The 21,250-nt window shown below is 37.6% G+C and overlaps 1 protein-coding gene across 5 annotated transcripts in view; it reads left to right on the top strand.

The window, feature by feature from the left end:
* CTNNA1 (catenin alpha 1) overlaps positions 1-21,250 on the top strand; it is a 171,511-nt gene that overhangs the window by 37,877 nt on the left and 112,384 nt on the right. For all 5 annotated transcript variants that reach the window (XM_023752104.1, XM_023752105.1, XM_023752106.1 and 2 more), the window contains exons 4-5: positions 18,504-18,670; positions 19,188-19,307. In XM_023752104.1, coding sequence (XP_023607872.1) covers positions 18,504-18,670; positions 19,188-19,307 — 287 coding nt within the window. The remainder of the gene's footprint in view (positions 1-18,503; positions 18,671-19,187; positions 19,308-21,250) is intronic.

Below are 21,250 nucleotides of genomic sequence, written 5' to 3'. Positions count from 1 at the left end.
AGCCATTAGCTACCCAGATAGGATCTAGGGAGCATCATAAGGTCAAGCCTAATTATGCTAAGAGGGCTGGGCCCTCTAAGCTGGGACTTGTTTGTGGCTTTGCCAACAGGTCAGTCCGAGGCTTAACCCTATAGCCGCTCCCTACAGGAAATACCATAGACATTGCCCCATTCTGTCAGACTGGTATGTAATATTAGTCACACATATTTGCACTGGTTTTAAATAAACTGAATCTGTTTGAAATAAACTGAATCTTAAAAGAATCATGTTTTGGGAAACGCAGAATTAATAGAAGGTGAAATTATAACCCACAAGTTACCTACCAGTAATTACTATTAGAAAAGCTGTCATCACTGTGATGTTACAAATGATAAGAGGACTTTAAATGTGAAAGATTAACTTCTTGTAATCTGTAGTTTTGTGTGCCGAGCCAGCTCATCCAAAGGTTCCGCAAGCCTGAGTGAGGGTGGTGACGGATGAAGAAAAGACAGACAAAGAGAATAAACTGGGTCTAGGTCAGCGGTTCTCAACCTATGGGTCGGGACCCCTTTGGCGGTCGAACGACCCTTTCACAGGGGTCGCCTAAGACCATCCTGCATATCAGATATTTACATTACGATTCATGACAGTAGCAACATTACAGTTATGAAGTAGCAACGAAAATAATTTTACGGTTGGGTCACAACATGAGGAACTGTATTTAAAGGGCCAGAAGGTTGAGAACCACTGGTCTAGGTGGATCTTCCTGTGCCTGGCTGAGGCCAGAGAGAGATCCAGAGGCAAGCTGAGCCTTTATTTTATAGCCAGAGGTAAACAAGGTAGTGGTCAACAGAGTTACAATGTTCTTGTGAGTTTCACTTGTTTCAGCAGCACTTGCTACATCTCCCTCAGCCCATTAGCTACCCAGATAAGATCTAGGGAGCCTCATAAGGTCAAGCCTAATTATGCTAAGAGGGCTGTGCCCTCTAAGCTGGGACTTGTTTATGGCTTTGCCAACAGGTCAGTCCAAGGCTTAACCCTATAGCGGCGCCCTACAGTTTTGTGTTAAATTTGTGTTCCAGCAGGGGACTTCAGCAAAGACCTAGCTTCCTGTAGGGCTGTTGGATATCAGCTAAGGTGGACTGAATCCCTACACCATGCAAGTGCTTTACTGGGCTTTGTGAGCACCTCAGTGGATCTCTGATGGCTGACAGCAATGTGCATGCATTGTCCATTGGAGTCTTAATGTCAAATTCATACCTGTGTCAGTACCCCAAAAGAGACAATGCATTAAATGGGCGATGCTATCTTTAGTTGTTCTGAATTTGTGAACTAAATATTTTTCTCAGTTTTCAGGCTGAAGATAAGTATTCTCATACTGCAAATGACGAGATTATTTAAATTCCATAATACTAGCTAATTGGATGTATTAGTTTCCCAGGGCTGCAATCCTATATAATAAGAGTAGTATTCAAATTGTCCCCTCCATCGGGAGGTCATCCGGGAGTTCGACCAGGGGGCGGGGCCGGCTGGGGGAAGGGAAGGAGGCCCCGGCCGGCAGCTGGCAGCTGCTAGGGACCCTACCAGTGCACAAATTTCGTGCACTGGGCCTTTAGTCTACATAATAAAAGCCTAAGCGACCGTTATGGCCGAACGACCAGAACAACCTGTTGCTATGATGCGCACTGACCACCAGGGGGAAGATGCTCAACGCAGGAGCTGCCTCTTGGTGGTCAGTGTGCTCCCTCAGGGAGAGTTTGCTCAGCCAGAAGCTGGGCTCACAGCTGGTGAACGCAGTGGTGGTGGCGGGAACCTCTCCTGCCTCCCAACAGCGCTAAGGAGCAGTGAGCCAAGCGGTAAGGAGCAGTGAGCAGGTGGGCGGTAAGGAGCCAAGGAGTCCTGGACTGCGAGAGGGCGCAAGGCCGGGCTGAGGGACCCGCCCCCCCCACATCCCCTCAGTGCACACATTTCATGCGCTGGGCCTTTAGTAACATATAAGTTACTATAAACTTAGTGGCATAGAACAACAGAAATTTATTCTCTTACATATCTGTTGGCCAGATAGATGAAATCAACGTGTCAGGGTTGACTATTTCTTGGGGGCTCAGAGGAAGAATCTTCCCATTCTTTTTCCTAGCTTCTGGTGGTTTTGCAGAGGTAGGATTAACTTGGAGTTGAAAATCAAGACATGATTGCATGTGTCTGTAATGGTTTTAACGGTGGGACCAGATTTATGGTAGTTTTGGAAAAGGTGGTAGAATTCTGTTGAACAGAGCAAGGATTGTAGCTAAAGCCAGTGACTTTTACTGCCTTCCAGGCCATTTGGCTTGATTTTTCTTCCATGACTGCCATACCACTAATCACAACCTGTTACCTCTCATGTATGTACTGTTATTTACATGGTAGACAACATGAAAACATCTGGATAATTCACTGTAGCCTCTTCTCCAATATTGAAAAACATTTAATAGTGACACCTACATATATCTTCTCTCCAAATGGCTAGAAGGTGAAAGTAAATTCCTCATCCAATAAATAGAAAGCAAATACTTTAATGTTTGGCTTGTAGTTTTCCCCCTTTCATGTCTATTTATGTTTAGGCACTATTTGTCTTAAGATTTTTTTGAAAGTATTCTTTTCAAGTTTTGGTTTTCAGATCATTATTTCATTTTAGGTAAACTTTGATTATAGTGAAAGTGCATTGTTTTTGAGTAGAAGTAGGACTTCAAATCCCTGAGAACAATCAGTGTTATTCAATACTAAGTCTCAATCGTTATAAGAACCTTTTTTTTTTTTTCTGTAGAAAGTGTCTTGTCATTTTTAGAGCAAGAAAGCATTGTTTATTGGTCTACTAAAACAGTAGAGTTAAAACTATTGAGTTTGGTAGCATCTGTGTTATTTTAACAGCTATAGTTGATTGATGGGCATACTCTTTAATGGTCTTATTGCACAGATAATTTCTTAGCTTTTTAAATCTTGTAAGCACAGAATTTCCCAGTCAGTTAAAACTGATGGTCTCTTAGAACATTGTCATAAAGAAGGGATAGGCAATGAGGGTTTTTAATTGATACTAATTAAGAGACATTCTTTTATATATTTCAGTAATTGTGTAGTGAACTTGAAGACAAAGATGCCATCTTCCTTGGTACAGCTTCAGTGATTATAGGGGAAAAAAAAGGCACACATGTGGAGAGGTGTGTGTGTATGTACGTACATATATAAGTATGTGTGTATGTATATGTTTGTGGATATATATATATATATATATACACACACACACACACACACACACACACACACTTACTATGAATCTTGGCAAGGCAATTTTAAGGAAAATGATAAATTTTATCCTTGACAAAAGGATGGATATTGAGCACAAGCTGTCAAGCTCTTGAGGCATAATTTTCTCCCTGGCAACTGACTAGGGAGGTGAAAATTGGTAGCCTGTCCAGTGCAGATGTTGATAGCTTCAGACTGATATATTCACATCTAATATAGGCAGCCTGGAAGATAGATGTTAAGAGGCAGATGTGATCAGGACAAAGCAGCTGTCAGTGATTGTTTGAGAGGTAGACAGGAGACAGAGTAGAGTCTGGGTTTGCTAAGTTTATGGTGTAAAGACTTGAAATATAGCTTTGAGGAGCTTTGTGTGGGTGTGTGAGAGAGATTGCATTTTAATTTGTCTGGTCTTGTTAGTGTGGTTTTAATCAGGTTGGCGCTATGAGCTTGATCTTATATATGGGCTCTTGAATATTTCACAGGAGAAAAATGACAAGTATTCCTATCTGGAATGTTGACTATGGGTTTCAAAAAATGTTAATAATGCTCTGGAAGAGCAATATCAGAGAAACATTTAACATTTTGAAAAAGCTTAAAGTTAAGTTAATTAGGATTTCAGATTAGTGTAATCACAAGAAATTAAACTTAACAAGAAAGAAGCTGGTTTTTCTCATACTCTTCTTGCTTTTGAGTCTGGCTTCTCATTTGTTATCCTGCCTTTTCCCCTTGCCATCTTGGTAGATTTTTCATCCTGTTTTCTCCTCTTACTTTTGTGGATACCTCTTCATGTGATCCCCTAATGGCTGAGTCTGTTGTTAAGAAGTGCTCCCACTCCAGTTCCTACCCTTCATATGTTCCTGAAGACTGTGATTAATTTAACACTTGTTCATTATTGACCCCCATTCCTCCACTCTCACAATTTAATCCATTTTCTTTTGCTCTTCATTTAACCTGAGCAGGAAAAGCTAAATATAAATTCCAAAAAATCATTAGCTGGTTGCCATTCAGGTGTTTTATGTCTTAAAGTTGTCTGTCTGACTTAAACTGTAAGTCTCTAGAGTGGAGGCTGTATTTTCTTTGACTTGGGATGTGTCAAGGATGCTGTCTGTTTCTGGATCACTACCCTTGTGTGAGCATATGCTGCTCTGCAGAGACTCAGATTCTGGTGTAGCTGGCTTGAAAGTGAGGAAAGGAAAATGAACTTATTAAATTTTAATGTTTGCTGTGATTTTGAAATTGCTCCTCTTTTTTTTTTTTTTTTATCTTGTAAAACAAAAATAACACTAACCAGGATAATAATACTACAGCAAGTAATATTATTGCCTGGTATCCAATGTACCTAAGGAAGTTATCTCAGGTATTACAGTTTTGACTTTGGCATGACTTCAATCATGATGTTGCAGTAACGTGGTGTCTACTAGTTAATTTCTTAAGAAAGTGATTCCCAAGTATAAATGCATGTTATGCATTTATTTGAATGTGTAATCAGGACGTAAGTGCCTCTCTTTGGAGTGTTTCTGAATAACAGTAGGGCATGCTTGAATTAGTAGGAGAACATGAATATGTGTGGTACTCTATTTTAATGTTTTTGATAAAATCAATCTATTCTGCTGCCTGTTAAAAGTCGGAATTTTAAGCTCTGTTCCTTACTGCCATGGGATGGGGAAGGATGTAAGTTAAGAGTTTTTCTGGGTATGTTTTGAACAGATTCTGATGGGCTTTTAAATGTTTATTTCCTGGGTTGATTTTTCAAAAGATACACATTGACACCCCAGTCAAGTTCATGTAAAGCTTCTTTCAGGAATTCTTTGAATTGTCACTTTATCTATAATTATGGAGGTATCAGGGGTCTGTGATTTTTGCCAAATATCACCCATTGATGAACGGAAAGGCAAAGGTGGGAAGGATTAAATGTTTTATTCAGATTCATCATTACATCATAGGGCATGCGGGTTATGCCAGATAAATATGACCATTTGGCTCCTTCCCATAGGACTATGAAATTTGGTATCCTTTGCAATTATATTGCCAGTTTATCTTAATTGACAAGTGTGGAAAATGTCTTATTACCAGACCATGGAAAATGAATTTTAAAAATTGGGGAAGAGGGGAAGGAAAGGGAGTGGGACAGCTTGGGAAATGGGTATTAATTCTTGATTATCTTGGAGTAGCAAATAATTTTGTGAAGCCTTGGCCCTGTCAGTTTATTATCTTCTAAAGTAAAAGTTGGTGGAATGATAAAAATAGTTGTGTCATTTTCTGATGAGATCCTAAATTTAATCAAATGTATTTAAGAGAATTTGGTGTAAAGTAGTTTAATGAGTGGAGATATAGCACTAAAAAAGTAACTTTCAAGAATTAGGAATCCCATGATAGGGGAGTTATAGATATTCAAAGTCCAGGGCTGAATGGTTTATATTTTCTGTTTTGTAAAAAGATGCCAAGCCATTAAATATGGGAGTTGGGGGCGGTGTTATAACAGACTTACCTGTGATGTTGCTTGCTGGCTTGCTCTTTTTTTTTTTTCCCCTTTCCTCTGGCTATTTCCTGGGTGGGTAGAATTTGAAACATTTTTTTTTTTTAAACAAAAGTAATTTTCTGCAGTATACATGCTTTTAATAGTAAAAGCAAAAAGAAGAAAATAAAAATCAGCTATAATTTTTGTTACCCAGAGGTGAAACCAATGTTTAACATTTTGGTCTAAACTCTTCCAGTTTGTTTTTTATGAATGTATTCATGTGGATAGAAATATGTTTTGCTTCATTTTGTCATTTTTTTTCACTCAGTGGATCCTGAACATCTTTTTTTTTTTTTTTTAAATATATTTTATTGATTTCTTACAGAGAGGAAGGGAGAGGGATAGAGAGTTAGAAACATCGATGAGAAAGAAACATCGATCAGCTGCCTCCTGCACATCTCCTACTGGGGATGTGCCCGCAACCCAGGTACATGCCCTTGACCGGAATCAAACCTGGGACCTTTCAGTCCGCAGGCCGACGCTCTATCCACTGAGCCAAACCGGTTTCGGCAAGATCCTGAACATCTTTTAATATTAATATTCCTACAGTGTAATTTTTAAATATATATACTTTTTAAGAAAAATGATCTTAAATATAATAATATTACATGCAGTAAACATTAATATTTCAAGAAAAAAGGATTTTAAGTATAATATTATTGCCACAATTGTACTAACATAGTATGATATCACAAAGTTATAGGAAATATTAAAAATCTGCAAGTAACAGGATTACTTCTATTACATTCATATATATATGCTGGGAGCCGGTCCATCCTTGCTGCTTGACACAGTCGCTGCAGGAAAGAAACATCTGCACAGCATATGTTTCAATGGACCTGGCATATATAGCATATTGTTCTTAATATGTTTGCTCTCCTTAGCGCCATGTGTTTTAACCAAGGTCACCTCTCTGAGAAAGGTTGTTTCCCCAGGTGGGGATTTTTCCCTGAGGTTAGGGAGGGGATACAACCCCTTAATTAAGTGCCAGGCGGGTAGTTAATCACTTTAACTACAAACACTCACGCTTAAGCTACATAATCTTTACTCCATGGAATGGAGATAAGAAACGTCCTAACCTTTGCAATAGAAATTGACAGGATTAAAATCAACTGGTATAAATACAGATGTAACAAGACAATAAACATCAATTCCTAACCAGAACTTGACCAGAACTTCGCTGGAGGTCCTGACCAGATCCTGGCTAGAGGTCCTGGCTAGGCTGCTGATCAACTGAAGACTGTCTCCGTGTCATTCCTTCTTCGCCGACTCCGTCCACACCTTTGGGGACCCCTGGACCTGCGGGGGTTGGACCCCAGCATATATATATATATACACACACACACACACACATACCTGGAATGGGTGGGTTATGTACTTTACAGAAGATAAGCCATATTCTTTTGGCAGTTGATAACAAAAATATATATATTCCCTCCCCTCCCCCCCTCTGGCTCTCTACAATGTAATTTTTAATGACTGAATAATATCCTCTACAGAGTAATATGACTTAAGGAGTCTATTTTGAACCAGAAAAACCAAAGACTTCTCTAATGTTATGGTCAGAGTTTTATTCACTTTTCAAATATTTAAAAGGAGTGTGGTAAATAGGACAGTTTTTATTATATATTATTTTTATTTCTTTTGAATATTTTTATTTATTTCAGAGAGGAAGGGAGAGGGAGAGAGAGATAGAAGCATCAGCGATGAGAGAGAATCCTTGATTGGCTGCCTCATACATGCCCCACACTGGGGAATGAGATTGCAACCCCCGGCATTTGCCCTGACTGGGAATCGAATCGTGACTTCCTGGTTCATAGGTCGACACTCAATCATTGAACCACACTGGCTGAGCAGGACAGTTTTTATTTTAAAGACTGAAGGCTGGAGAGAAATTAACTGGGGAACTTATGTGCATGTATGTATATATGCATAGCCTGTGGACACAGCTGATAGTGTAGTGAAGACCTGGGAGGGGCAGGTGAAGGGTGGGAGGGGGTCAATGGAAAAAACAAAGGGGATATCTGTAATACTTTCAACAATAAAGATAAAAAAAACGACCGGTAAAAAATACAAGACTGAGGGCTGTAATTGATAACAAGTGTAGTATGAGATATTTGTCTGAGGAGGAAAAAACTTTTTTTAAAAAAAATATTTTTTACAGAGGAAGGGAGAGGGATAGAGAGTTAGGAACATCGATGAGAGAGAAACATTGATCAGCTGCCTCCTGCACACCCCCTACTGGGGATGTGCTTGCAACCAAGGTACATGCCCTTGACCGGAATCGAACCTGGGACCCTTCAGTCCGCAGGCCGACGCTCTATCCACTGAGCAAACCAGTCAGGGCAGAAAAAAACTTTTATTTTTTATTTTATTTTTTTTTTAAAATATATTTTATTGATTTTTTACAGAGAGGAAGGGAGAGAGATAGAGAGTTAGAAACATCGATGAGAGAGAAACATCGACCAGCTGCCTCCTGCACATCTCCCACTGAGGATGTGCCCGCAACCCCGGTACATGCCCTTGACCGGAATCGAACCTGGGACCTTTCAGTCCGCAGGCCGACGCTCTATCCACTGAGCCAAACCGGTTTCGGCAGAAAAAAACTTTTAAAATCATTTTAAGGTAAAGAGACAAAAGAAACTTGAGCAAAGGCATCTGGGAAATCTGTGGGAGAAGAGGAATTAGAATTCCACTTAATGGCCATGAAATTGCTTCTGAAATGAATAAATAATTTGAACATGTTGATGGTAAATGTCTTTTAACTCTTCTGGAAGCTTCTGTCATTTCCACACAAGGCTGTTTTTTGCTGCTTCTCAAAAGCACATTCAGGTGGATGTCTAAAAACATCTTTGTTGGATTTGGCAATTGATAACAAACAGTATGCTCTCATAAAATGCTTTATTTAAGAAATGTCTATTTAAAGTCTCTGTAACAGTTGAACTTCTACAGCAACTAAACAAAATATAATGACATGTGATTGGGCTGCATATGCCTCCTCCCCCTTATTTTACCATCTATATTTTAGATAAGCGTTCAAGACAGATGATTCACAAAGCGTTCATATTTCATAATGTATGCTAATTTTACTTTTTCTTTTTGCAGTGACACTAATTGCCATGAGTTTTTTATACCGTAGAAAAAATATTTTGTATATAGACATTTTGAGTGATTTAGGTTATTCCTTTCTAGGAAACCCTGAGTTTTATGTGTCATAGACATGAATTAAAGATATTTTACATTTTTTGATCATTTAAAAACTTTTCTTTAGTGTGTGTGTGTGTGTGTGTGTGTGTGTGTGTAATAGAAAATTTAAGGAAAGCACACGAACATAAACAGCAGGAAATAATTACCCTCAGGCTATGTCACCTCATGATATACTACCTCTGTTAATATTGTCGTGTTTATTGGTGTGGTCTTCCTCATCCCATCTTTATAACATAAACACATTGTGTTCTCCAATCTCATTGTGCAGTATAAATTGTCCCATATCTGCTATTTAAGGTGCAAATAAAATTTTTTCCCATTAATAAAGATACCTGGAATGGATGGATTATGTACTTTTACAGACGATAAGCCACGTTCCTCTGCTGGGCGGACAAAATTCTTATATATTTTTTGGACCTCAAGGTAGAAATGAACATATTAGAAGTATCCTTAGTATTATTTTGCTCTATCTATTGGATCTCCTTGGAGGACTTTTGAAGGCTGTAGAGCTATTTACATAGGACCATCCCTATGGCATTGTGGTTGGGAGCTGTTCTTGAAGTATGACGTGAACTTTTTTGTATGTGGAGTTGTAAATGGGATAGGTGAGGCAGATGACAAGTTGCTAAAAAACAGGAAGGAACCTCAGGTTGGCTTAATTCCTTTAAAAAAAAAGAAAAGATGGAAAAGTTAATGCCCAGCAAGTAGAACTACTGTAAGTCAAGCTTTTTTTTTTTTTTTTTAATAAATCTTTATTGTTCAGATTATTACAGTTGTTCCTCCCCCCCGCCGCCCATAGTTCCCCTCCACCCGGTTCCCACCCCACCCCCACTGCCCTTGTCCATAGGTGTACAATTTTTGTCTAGTCTCTTCCCAAACCCCTCACACTCCCTTCCCCCCTCAGAATTGTCAGTCCATTCCCTTTCTATGCCCCTGATTCTGTTCTATTCACCAGTTTATTCTGTTCGTCAGATTTTTTATTCATTTGATTTTTAGATTCACTTGTTGATAGATATGTATTTGTTGTCACTTTGTTGTTCATAATTTTTATCTTTACCTTTTTCTTCTTCTTCCTCTTCTTCTTAAAGAATGCCCTTCAGCATTTCATATAATACTGGTTTGGTGGTGATGAACTCCTTTAGTTTTTTCTTGTCTGTGAAGCTCTTTATCTGACCTTCAATTCTAAATGATAGCTTTGCTGGGTAGAGTAATATTGGTTGTAGGTTCTTGCTATTCATCACTTTGAATATTTCTTGCTACTCCCTTGTGGCCTGCATAGTTTCTGTTGAGAAATCAGCTGACAGTCGTATGGGCACTCCCTTGTAGGTAACTAACTGCTTTTCTCTTGCTGCTTTTCAGATTGTCTCTTTGTCTTTTGTCCTTGGCATTTTAATTATGATGTGTCTGTCCAAGTAAACTACTGTAAGTCAAGCTTTGTTTGTAGCTATTACCACAAAAGGACCAGTTAGTTTTTACTACTTTTTACGCTATGGAGAATGAGTGAAGGAGGCTCCCTCTTTACTGCTTCAACATTACAAATTAAAAGCTAGTTTTTCCTTCATGCTTTAGGAAAATTGCTAGCATGACTTTATTTCTAAAAATGTAAGAAACAATTGGTGTATGTACAATGATCATTTTCTGAACAGATTTAAGAATTGAAGATAGTAGATAGGTAGTGTGAAAGCGGCATGGAAGTATTTGTTGAGCTTCACATTTATTACCTCATTTAATTTTCAAAACAACCCAGTGAGGTGGCAGATGGTATTCTCATTTTATGGAAAACAGGTAGAGATAAAGCAACTGAAAGGCACACAGCTGCCAAATAACCAAGTTGGGATTCAGATCCAATTCCAATACCTTGTTTTATCTGTACCAGACAGTGTTCTGGGAGAATAATGTACAGTTGCCTCTTGAATAACACGAAAATTAGGGGCACTGACCCCTATGCAGTCAAATCTGAGTATAACATTTGACTCCCCCATAACTTAGTTGTCTCTTGGTATCTGCTGGGTATTGTTTCCAGGACCCCTGGCACAGATACCAAAATCCGAGGATGCTCAAATCCTCTATATAAAATGGCATAGATCAGTGCATACAGTTTTTCTTCCTTATCTGTGGACTCCCAACTGCAGATTGAAACAGTGCAGGTATTTATTGAAAAAAAAAAAAGTTACGTTTATGTGGACCTGTGCAAACCCTTGTTCAAGGGTCAAGTGTATATTTATTAACATTACTTCGTTACATTATTTGTTTTAAAGGAGCAGCATAATAGAATATCTCATGTTTTCTAGGCTCATGTTAAAAAAGAAAAACTAAGCTTTCTTTTTTTATTTTTACTGTCTATCTCTCATGCACACAAACACCTACAGTTTTCAGACCTGTCCTTTCCTTATAACTTTTTAAAAAGTTGGATTGCTTTGAAGAGAATTCATTCAAAATATTTGATGCTTTAGAGAGGTCTTGATCTTGTCCTGTTCTAATGTAGAACTCTGTGTTTTTTTGTTTACTTCCTTTACAATTGCCCTTTGTTCTTGTTTTGCTCCAGAGGAACTTAACTTTTGTCTTCAGCTTAGTGAGGGGAGAATGCCAGTGGATGAGTATGTTGACAGATCTGATTTCATGACAGGTAGAACAATAGTAGTGGGTTCTTAAGTTTCATCTTCTTTATGTCTTAGTTAATACCAAATGTAGTGTAGTTGACTAGAGACAATTGGGACCAGGCCAGAAGACCCAGTTATATAATCAACCTTTACTGCTGATCATGTGACTGTGGACAGATTACTTGTCTTCCTCAGTTTTCCCAATTTGCCTTTTTGTATGAGAAAAGAGTGCTTTTGATAACTCTTACAACTATGCTTAAACAAATATAAACTTGTTATATTTTATTGTTTTTAAAGGACTCTTGATTTTTTATATATATTGTTTTGTGTTTTTAAAAAAATATTTTTATTGATTTCAGAGAGGAAGGGAGAGTGAAAGAGAGATAGAAACATCAATGATGAGAGAGAATCATTGATCAACTGCCTCCTGCACGCCCCCTACTGGGGATTGAGCCTACAACCCAGGCATGTGCCCTAACCAGGAATTGAACCTAGACCTCCCAGTTCATAGGTTGAAGCTCAACCACTGAGCCACACCAGCTGGGCTATATGTTTTTTTGTTTTTTTAAACTAAAAAGAACTGACAAATTTATTTTCTCATTTCACAACACAAATGAAAATTGCTTTATTTTTTGGCCCACTGCTCCCCTCCAAAACTATTCTCTCTTTGATAGGAAGAGGGAGTGAGTCTTCCTGTTCTTGTTTTCTATTAGAAAACACCCAGAGTCATAGTACCACGAACTCCTGGTGAAGTAGAACAAGTAATATAAAACTGATAGAAAGAGACTCCCCTATTTCCTTATCTCTCTGGTTGAGTCATTTCTGGTGGAGTGGGGCACCATCATGGGACTGGTGGGAGGTCTCATCATTGGGGGCCCAGGCATCATTGTATGTGCCCTCCCATAGGCAGCTTCATTTCAGGAGCAGGTCCCACTGGCATCATCCCAGGAGTAGGAGGACCTAGAAGACTGGAGGTGAGGGGGGTGGGGGGAGATGGGATCATTGCCCCCTGCAGAAGGAGGAACCGAGAAAGGAGCGGGCCGAAGCCGTCAGTTGGACATCCTTAGCACTGCCATGGAGGCGGGAGAGGCTCCTTCTGGCTGAGCGGTGCTTCCCCCGTGGGAGCACACTGACCACCAGGGGGCAGCTCCTACGTTGAGTGTCTGCCCGTGGGTGGTCAGTGCGTATTGTAGCGACCAGCCATTCCACCATTCGATCGATTTGCATATTAGCCTTTTATTATATAGGACATATTAAACATCTCAAGTCAATTTTAGTGTCATATTCCTTTTACAGAGATGACCTTTAAGAGAAATTTGAGGTCCTTGGTTTTCGCTAGTGGCTGTTTACAAATTTGTTCATTGTTTTGTGAGTAGAGAAAATTTGAATGTTATTCATGAATTAAGGATTTGCCATTATTATGGCTGTGAGTTAAAAGAGATTAGAATGGATGTAAATATATTTCATTTACTTTGTTTCTTTCAGTTCCACATATTTGTTGTCATTTGACCCAGTATTATTTTGGAATGATATGCTAGCTGTCAAAGGCATGAAACTGTTTAAGAAGAACCTGGTGGAAATGAGAATTGAGAAGGTGGAGGAGGAGGAGGGGAGGAGGAAGTTATAGTGAAAGAGAAATTAGAGTTGGTGGAAAATGAGGAATTAGTACAGCGAGGTTAAGTGATGAACATTACATTTAAAGTTATTTACAAGACTTTTCACTTGTCTATTCAAATATAAGCTAGTCAATTGGAGAATTTTGATTCATTTAGTTGGACTATAGTTTTAAGGAAACTACTTTAAATTCATCCAGTTCTGCCACAGTTCTTACATTTACCTCAGGTTAACATTTTTTTTTATTTCCAATAGTAACTGCTTCAGTTTCTTCCAATATCCTCACCTCTTGTTTCTATTGACACCCTGCTCATTTTTTAGGAGAGCCTCATATTCTGTTTCTGAGAAAACGGAGATTCCCCCAACTGGAAGTCTCTTGCTATCTCTACTTTCACTTCTTATCTGAGGGTACAAGAATTCCTCCTTCTCATTTTATGACTGTCATTTCCTTCTGTGGTCCTGTTATGTGTGTTTCTCTTTGTAATCTAGAGTATTCAGTCTTCAATTATGTCTTTATTGTCTTTTTGCCTTCCTCTCCCCCTCAGTCTATCTGTAATTAATTCCAACAGTGATAGTAGATAGCATGGGAGAGCATGCACTGTTCTAAGCACTCTGAGAACATTTGGTTTCATATCCACAGCAATCCTGGAAGGTAAATACAGACAGTCCTCACCTTGCATTATTCCAGTATGCACAAATACCACATTTTGTTTATCCATACATTAGTGGTAGATGTTTGGGTTGTTTCCACATTTCATCTATTATGAGCAGTCCTGCTGTGAACTTATTCATGTATAAATTTTTTGTGTAGACATGTTTTCAGTTCTCTTGGATATATACTTAGGAGTGGAATTGCTGGTCACATGGTAACTCTACATTTAATCTTTTGAGGAATTTCCAAAGTGGCTGTATCATTTTACTTTTCCACCAATGGAATATGAAGTTCTCAATTTCTCCACATAGTCACCAGCATTTCTTATTATCTGCCTTTTTGGTTATATGAAGTGATATCTCATTGTGATTTTGGTGTGCATTGCTCTTATGGCTATTGAACATTTTTTCATGTTCTTATTAGCCATTTATGTATCTTCTTTGGAGAAATGTATATATAATTCCTTTGCCTATTTTAAATTGTATTATTTATCTTTTTATTGTGAAAGTTCTTTATATGTTGTGGATACTAGATTCTTATCAGGTATATGGTTTTCAAAAATTTTCTTCCGTTCTGTGGGTCTTTTCATTTTCTTGATAGTGGCCTTTGAAGAACAAAATTTTAAATTTTGATGATGTTCAATTTACTTTTTCTTCTGTTTATGCTTTTGGTGTCATAGTTAAGAAACCATTGCCAGAGGTCATGAAAACTTCTATCAATGTTTTCTTATAAGTGTTTTATAGTTGTAGCTCCACATTTAGGTTTTGATCTATTTTGAAAGTATATAGTGTGAGGTAGGAGTCCAACTTTTTTCTTTTGCATATGGATATCCAGCTGTCCTATCAATATTTGTTGAAAAGACTATTTCTTCCCCTATGAAGTGGTATTGCCAGCCTTGTTGAAATTTAATTAACTATATTTCTGGGTTCTCAGTTCTCTTTCATTGATCTGTATATATGCATTTGATTTTTGTTGACCAGTTTTCTCTTGCAAATTCTTGTCTTCTTGTTTTTGACAGTTCATCATTTTGGTTCTCTTCGTTTCTATTGTCATAGAGTATTTCTCCTCAAATTCACAATGTCAAGAGCTCCAGCTTTCTTTTTAAGTTTCCCTAATTGATGTGCAGTCATACAGTGCTCTGGCTTTCTTTTCTGTCTCAGGGTAACCCTAGTTTGAAACCTTTAAGTAATCTTTGATGCTTTCTTTTCCTTCACTCTTCATAATCAAAGGTTATCATATAATTTGACTCCTGCCTTTATTTTTTACTTAAATTGTTTTAATTTTCACCCAAGGATATGTTTTTTTTAATTAATTAATTAATTTATTTTTTAAAGAGAGGAAAAGGGGAGGGAGGGAGGGAAGAAAGGAAGGAGGGAGAGAGAAGGGAGAGAGAAACATCAATGTGAAAGAGAAACATCGATTGGTTGCCTCTTATATGTGCCCCAAATGAGGATTGAACCAGAAACCTAGGTATGTGCCCTGACCGGGAATTGAACCTGAAACCTTTTGGTGCACGGGATGGTGCTCCAACCAACTGAGCCACCCAGCCAGGGCTTGACCCCGCCCTTTATAATTTACTTTTCTTTCCTGGGCTCTCACTGTAGCTTTCTGACCTATCTCTCTGGTTAGGTTTATTGTATAACTTTTTTTAAAAATTAAATATATTTTATTGAGTTTTTACGGAGAGGAAGGGAGAGGGATAGAGAGTTATAAACATCGATGAGAGAGAAACATCGATCAGCTGCACACCCTTTACTGGGGATGTGCCCGCAACCAAGGTACATGCCCTTGACCGGAATAGAACCTGGGACCCTTCAGTCCGCAGGCCGATGCTCTATCCACTGAGCCATACGGGTTAGGGCTATTGTATTACTTTTGTTAGGTTAATCCTGTGTATCTATGGCTTTGAATTTGCTCTTTGGTTCAGGGATTCTTCTTTGTACTCTCTCCATCCCCATCTTCCATTAATTTGAGAACTCAGCTCCCAGACATGCCTTCTTTTTATATACCTCATCTTGATAAGTGGTTATAAGAATACAAGCATTGGCATTACAAAACCTGGTTGTACCATTTACTATTAGGTAACTATAATTAAGTTAGTTAACCTACGCTTTAGTTGTCTTATTTGTAAAGAAGGACTAATATTAGCCTAACTTTCTAGGTGGTTGATATGATTAAATAAAATGTGATAGTGCCATAGAGTGGACATTTAATAAATGTTGGATATTATTATGTTGCTTTTTCGTTTTTTAAAGTGCTAATTCTTTTAACTCCACTGCCCAAAGTCCTTTCTATCCTTGGAGGGTAGAGTCTATTTCAGAGGGCCTTGTCTTCTATAAAACTTGCTGGTCATTAGTATCTCCTCCTTTGAAACCTTGTAGTACTTTGTGCCTTTCTTACAGCTTGTATGTTAATATGCTACATGATTTCTGTATAATCACATTCCTCTTTTCTGGACTGTAAACCGTTTGAAAGGAGAGATAGTCTTGTTTAGCTTTGTTCACCTGCCAGTGAAATTGTTTTAGTGTGTAATGAAGAAGCTCTCAATAAATAGGTGAAATTCTATTTATTGTATCTCTTGTTTAATATTAATATTGCCTAAGGCAAAAATCTTTTTCTGTAAGGCTTTTGAGACAACTTCTTCTATGAGTAAATAGCTTTTCCTACTATCTTCCCATAGCACCATGTCCACAGTGCCATTGTAAGTCTGATTGCATTGTGATACATGCTAATTTGTGAGCCCTTCGAGTATAGGTGCCTTGTCTTAATTAGCTTTTAATTGTTTGCTTGTCTGTCTTTCCCCTTCCATAGAGCTCCATGAGGATATGGGTTGTTTCTTGTGCACTATATCACTATACTTCATACAGTCTTTGATGTATTGTGGGTGTTCAAATATTTGTTAAATAAATAAACAAATAAACAAATAAATAAATAAATATGCTCTGTCTTTTTAAGTACCATGAGGTAACATTTTAATGTCATGTATCCACATAATAGTTACCATATGTATGTATCTTCATATCTGTGTATTTTACATACAGAAACAAACTTTTAACTGTGAGATTCTTCATTGTGAGTTATTTCTGACCTAAGAGATATGCAGAGCCCAAGCTTGTCTTTATTCTTAGTATATATGGTGCTTCTAAACCTAACTAATATATGAATCTGAGGATGAATTCCCACCTGCACCCCCAGCAGCTCATGTTATGCAAGTAAATTTGATAGTTAGGAGAAATTTGGTAGATCTCTTCAGAAGTGGCTAGGTTTCTTGAGAGTGTACGTTTTTACATTTGTGGAAGAGAAGAGAGAGTGAATGGCCTTTAAGCTTTAATCTGAAGTGGACACATTCAGTCAAGGGAAGAAGTATATGATTCTCCAAGTACATAAACATAGTCACCATATAGGTACTAACAGTATAACTGGTGGAACAGACATAGCCCTGGTCCTCTAGTTGTTTCCAGTTATAAGAAAAGAGGGACGATATAGGCACCTAAATGATTACTAATAGAAATGAATGACAAAAACTGTTATTTTACAAGTTTCTAGGAAATGTTATATATAAATTTTTAGCACTGTATTTTAGGGTTATATAAGCTGGATATTCCTAATAACTATAGTAAAATGTATATGTTTTTAGCTTAATTTTCTTTATTATGGATATAATACTTGTTTGTTATATAAAAATGTAGTTTTTTTTAACCCTTACTTCAATCTTTCTTTTTTAAACCCAGATTACACACATTTATAATTTCTTTTTTTCTGTTTAAGGTTCCATCATATGCCTTAACATTTTTTCATATATATGTTTATATTTGCAGAATAGTCAATTATAAGTTAAATCATAGTTTATTTAACTAGATGCTTATTGTTGAGTATTTGAGTTCTTAGCAATGTTTTACTATGAGAAAAATGAATGCCAGTGACTGAACTCTGTCTTCCACATATCAGTGAGTCTCTGTTACTGTTAGAGCTGTACACATTAAATAGTTGGGATGGTTAATGAAGTGTGGTGGTCCTGCATAATGGTTCCTGTATTTCTGTATAATTCTGTGGATGTGAGAATAAATTGCATTAGATCCATTTTTTCTCCCACTCAAATCTTGGATTTAGTTTTCTTAGGATACATATAATATTCTTTTTTGAAAGGAGTATTATTAGATTATTGGAAAGAAGTATTTTTAAAGACTTTTGATATATAGTACCAAATCATTTTCCAAATATTGTGCTTTCACTAGCAACATATGAGGGTGCTTTTCTCTTAGTAACAGCTCTAAAACAAACGAAAGAAAAACACAACAACAAAAATAAAAATCTTAAACTAAATTTCATGCATGAAATATACAAAGCTTGAACTATTTTATTTCACTTATTTTATTTTATTTTTTTAATCCTCGCCCAAGGATATTTTTCCATTGATTTTTAGGGAGTGGGAGAGAGAGGGAAAGAAACATTGACGTGAGAGAAACACATAGATTGGTTGCCTCCCGCATGCACCCGAACAGGGCCCTTGACCGGAATCAAACCCAGGACCCTTCAGTCAGCAGGCCGACGCTCTATCCACTGACCCAGACCGGGCAGGGCTATTTTATTTTTTAAATGTAGAACAGCTGTTTGGCTCATTTCTGCTGTTTGTTTTCTTCATTCTATAAAACAGGTGATTTGATGAAGAGTGCTGCGGGAGAGTTTGCAGATGATCCCTGCTCTTCTGTGAAGCGTGGCAACATGGTTCGGGCAGCTCGAGCTTTGCTTTCTGCTGTTACCCGGCTGCTTATTTTGGCTGACATGGCAGATGTCTACAAATTACTTGTTCAGCTGAAAGTTGTAAGTACAGGCTGTGTCTGTAATTTGTTTTCTCTATCACAGTGAAAGTGCTACTGGCCATACTTAATTCAGCATTCCTTGAGATATGGAGTGGTTTACCTAAATGGACCAGGGATGTTTTTGTTTCATTTCCACTTATTCCTTTATTCCAATTGTATTTCATACAGGTTCTACTGTGACCTGTGTTGTCTTGATTCTAATGAAGAACTTGTAGCAAATGTTTTGTTTTGACTCCTTTCTTTTTTGTAATACTGATTAAACATTTCCTTGTACCAGTAGAGTTCCAGAGTTGAGAAACCAAGATATGCTAAATTGTGTCCTTTAAATAGAAATCAGTAATACTGTCCTTTTCAGCTCCCCAAAAGCTCCCATGTAGTAGCTGCTCAAATGTTTGCGTGCCATGTAAACCAGAGAGAAAGTTTGAATTGCTGTCTGAATTGCTGTTGCAGGACATAAAAAATTCTTTATATAAGAATTGCTTAGAATTTTTCTTTTTTTGGGGGGGTATATTTAATAGGTGGAAGACGGTATCTTGAAACTGAGGAATGCCGGCACTGAACAAGACTTAGGAATACAGTATAAAGCCCTGAAACCTGAAGTGGATAAACTGAACATTATGGCAGCTAAAAGGCAACAGGTATAGTCATGATTTAGGGATATATTAAAACTATATTATTACTAGTTTGAAAAATTTATTTTACCTAAGTTTTACAGTACCTCTGTCTGCCAATATAGTGCCATTAAAACATTTTACTATTTTAAAAATTAAGTTGTATTCACGTTATGCTTTTATTTTCAGTCTCTTAAAAATTTTGCTTTAAGTAGCTTGGCAATTTGTGATAGTGTAGGAGAGGTAATAGTTATGTGCATTTGAGGATTAACTTGAGTTGATAATGGAATTTATCTCAGGTTTTTAAAAACCTTAAACCAGTTCAAACATACTGGAATGACTTCTATATCAGAAAGTATTTTTCCCCTCTCCCCATATTTTTTCACTATTTATGTATATTTTAGATCTGAGGAGGTGGAGGACCAACTAGTTAGTTATGCATAGATTTTCGAATGGGGCGGGGGTGGGGGGAGGTTCACACCTGCATTATTCAAGGCTCAACTGTATTTCTTATTAATTGCTATTAATAGTTTCCATAGTATTAGAAATTTGTGTTATGTGGCATGTGGATCAATGCTCTTATTTTCAAGCTTTGCTAAATCTTTGGGGTTTTTTGCTGTTAGGATGCTTTGAAGTCTTCCCGTGCCCTTCCTGTTGGATGCTGTGTGTTAGGCGTGTGTTCTGTAGGGGAGATGCATATGTCACCGTTCAGCCTCCTACAACTTCCATAGTCCTGATCAAGCTTTTAATTCCTATTTTTAAAGAAGCCCAGAAAAATACCAATTATTATAATTGTTAGCCAATACCTAACCCAGTTAGGATATTTTACATTGCAGTTCACAGAAAAGCCAGCTCCAAAACTACTTAACAATGGAGGATTTATTTTCTCACTTATTAGAAATCGCAAGTTATATTTCTGAATTCAGGATTGTTAAACTTAAAGGCTTGGCAATATCAGCAAGGATCCAGGTTCTTGACATTTTCCAGCACTGCCATCTTCAGTGCCTGGCACTGGATGGCTGCTGAAGCTTTAGGCATGACATTTATGCACATCAGTATGGCCAGTGAGAAAAAAAAGAATTGTTCCTTATGTCTATAAGCAAATAATCTAGAAGCCCCTAACACATTTGCCCTAAATCTGAATTGTGTAACATAGCCATTCCTCACTAAGCATTGGTAAGAGGAAAGCAGATACTATGTCTGACTCAGAGTAATGAAGATCTACCTTATGGTCCAGGATGGGGGTAGCTTTCTTGGGGACAAAACACCCAACAGGAGCTCTGACAAACATGAGAAAAATGGGGTCAATACTCTGAATGTCCCGTTTTTGACAGCCTTAGCTTTGAAGACTTCTTAGTAACTTTCATTTGGTCATATTTACATTAGTATAAAACTAATGGATTAAATTAATAATATATGTAATATAGTGCCAGGCAGTGGGCAATTGGTGAATAGTAGGTATTGCTCATATTTCAAGCTAGAAGATGTGATCAGATTGAATCTGCACCACATATGAGATCCTGTTGTTTTGTGTGTGTGTGTGTGTGTGTGTTTTTTTTTTTTACATATGATAATATAGTGAGATTTGGTATACTGTCTGAGTAATATAGTTAGTGTATGATCAATGTACTTTTAGCATTTATCCTAGTCTTGGCTTATGTCTCTATCACATAAATTTCAAGTAATTTTTTCCTTTTGCTAGGGCTGATTAATCCTTAGAACAGCGGTTCTCAACCTGTGGGTCGCGACCCCTTTGGCGGTCGAACGACCCTTTCACAGGGGTCGCCTAAGACCATCCTGTATATCAGATATTTACATTACGATTCATAACAGTAGCAACATTACAGTTATGAAGTAGCAACGAAAATAATTTTATGGTTGGGTCACAACATGAGGAACTGTATTTAAAGGGCCAGAAGGTTGAGAACCACTGCCTTAGAAGAACTTGGTATATATAATAGTATGGTAAT

The sequence above is a fragment of the Myotis lucifugus genome, unplaced genomic scaffold (genome assembly GCF_000147115.1).
Source record: "Myotis lucifugus unplaced genomic scaffold, Myoluc2.0 scaffold_28, whole genome shotgun sequence".
Lineage (NCBI taxonomy): Eukaryota > Metazoa > Chordata > Mammalia > Chiroptera > Vespertilionidae > Myotis > Myotis lucifugus.
This window is presented reverse-complemented; position numbering and strand designations above follow the sequence as displayed.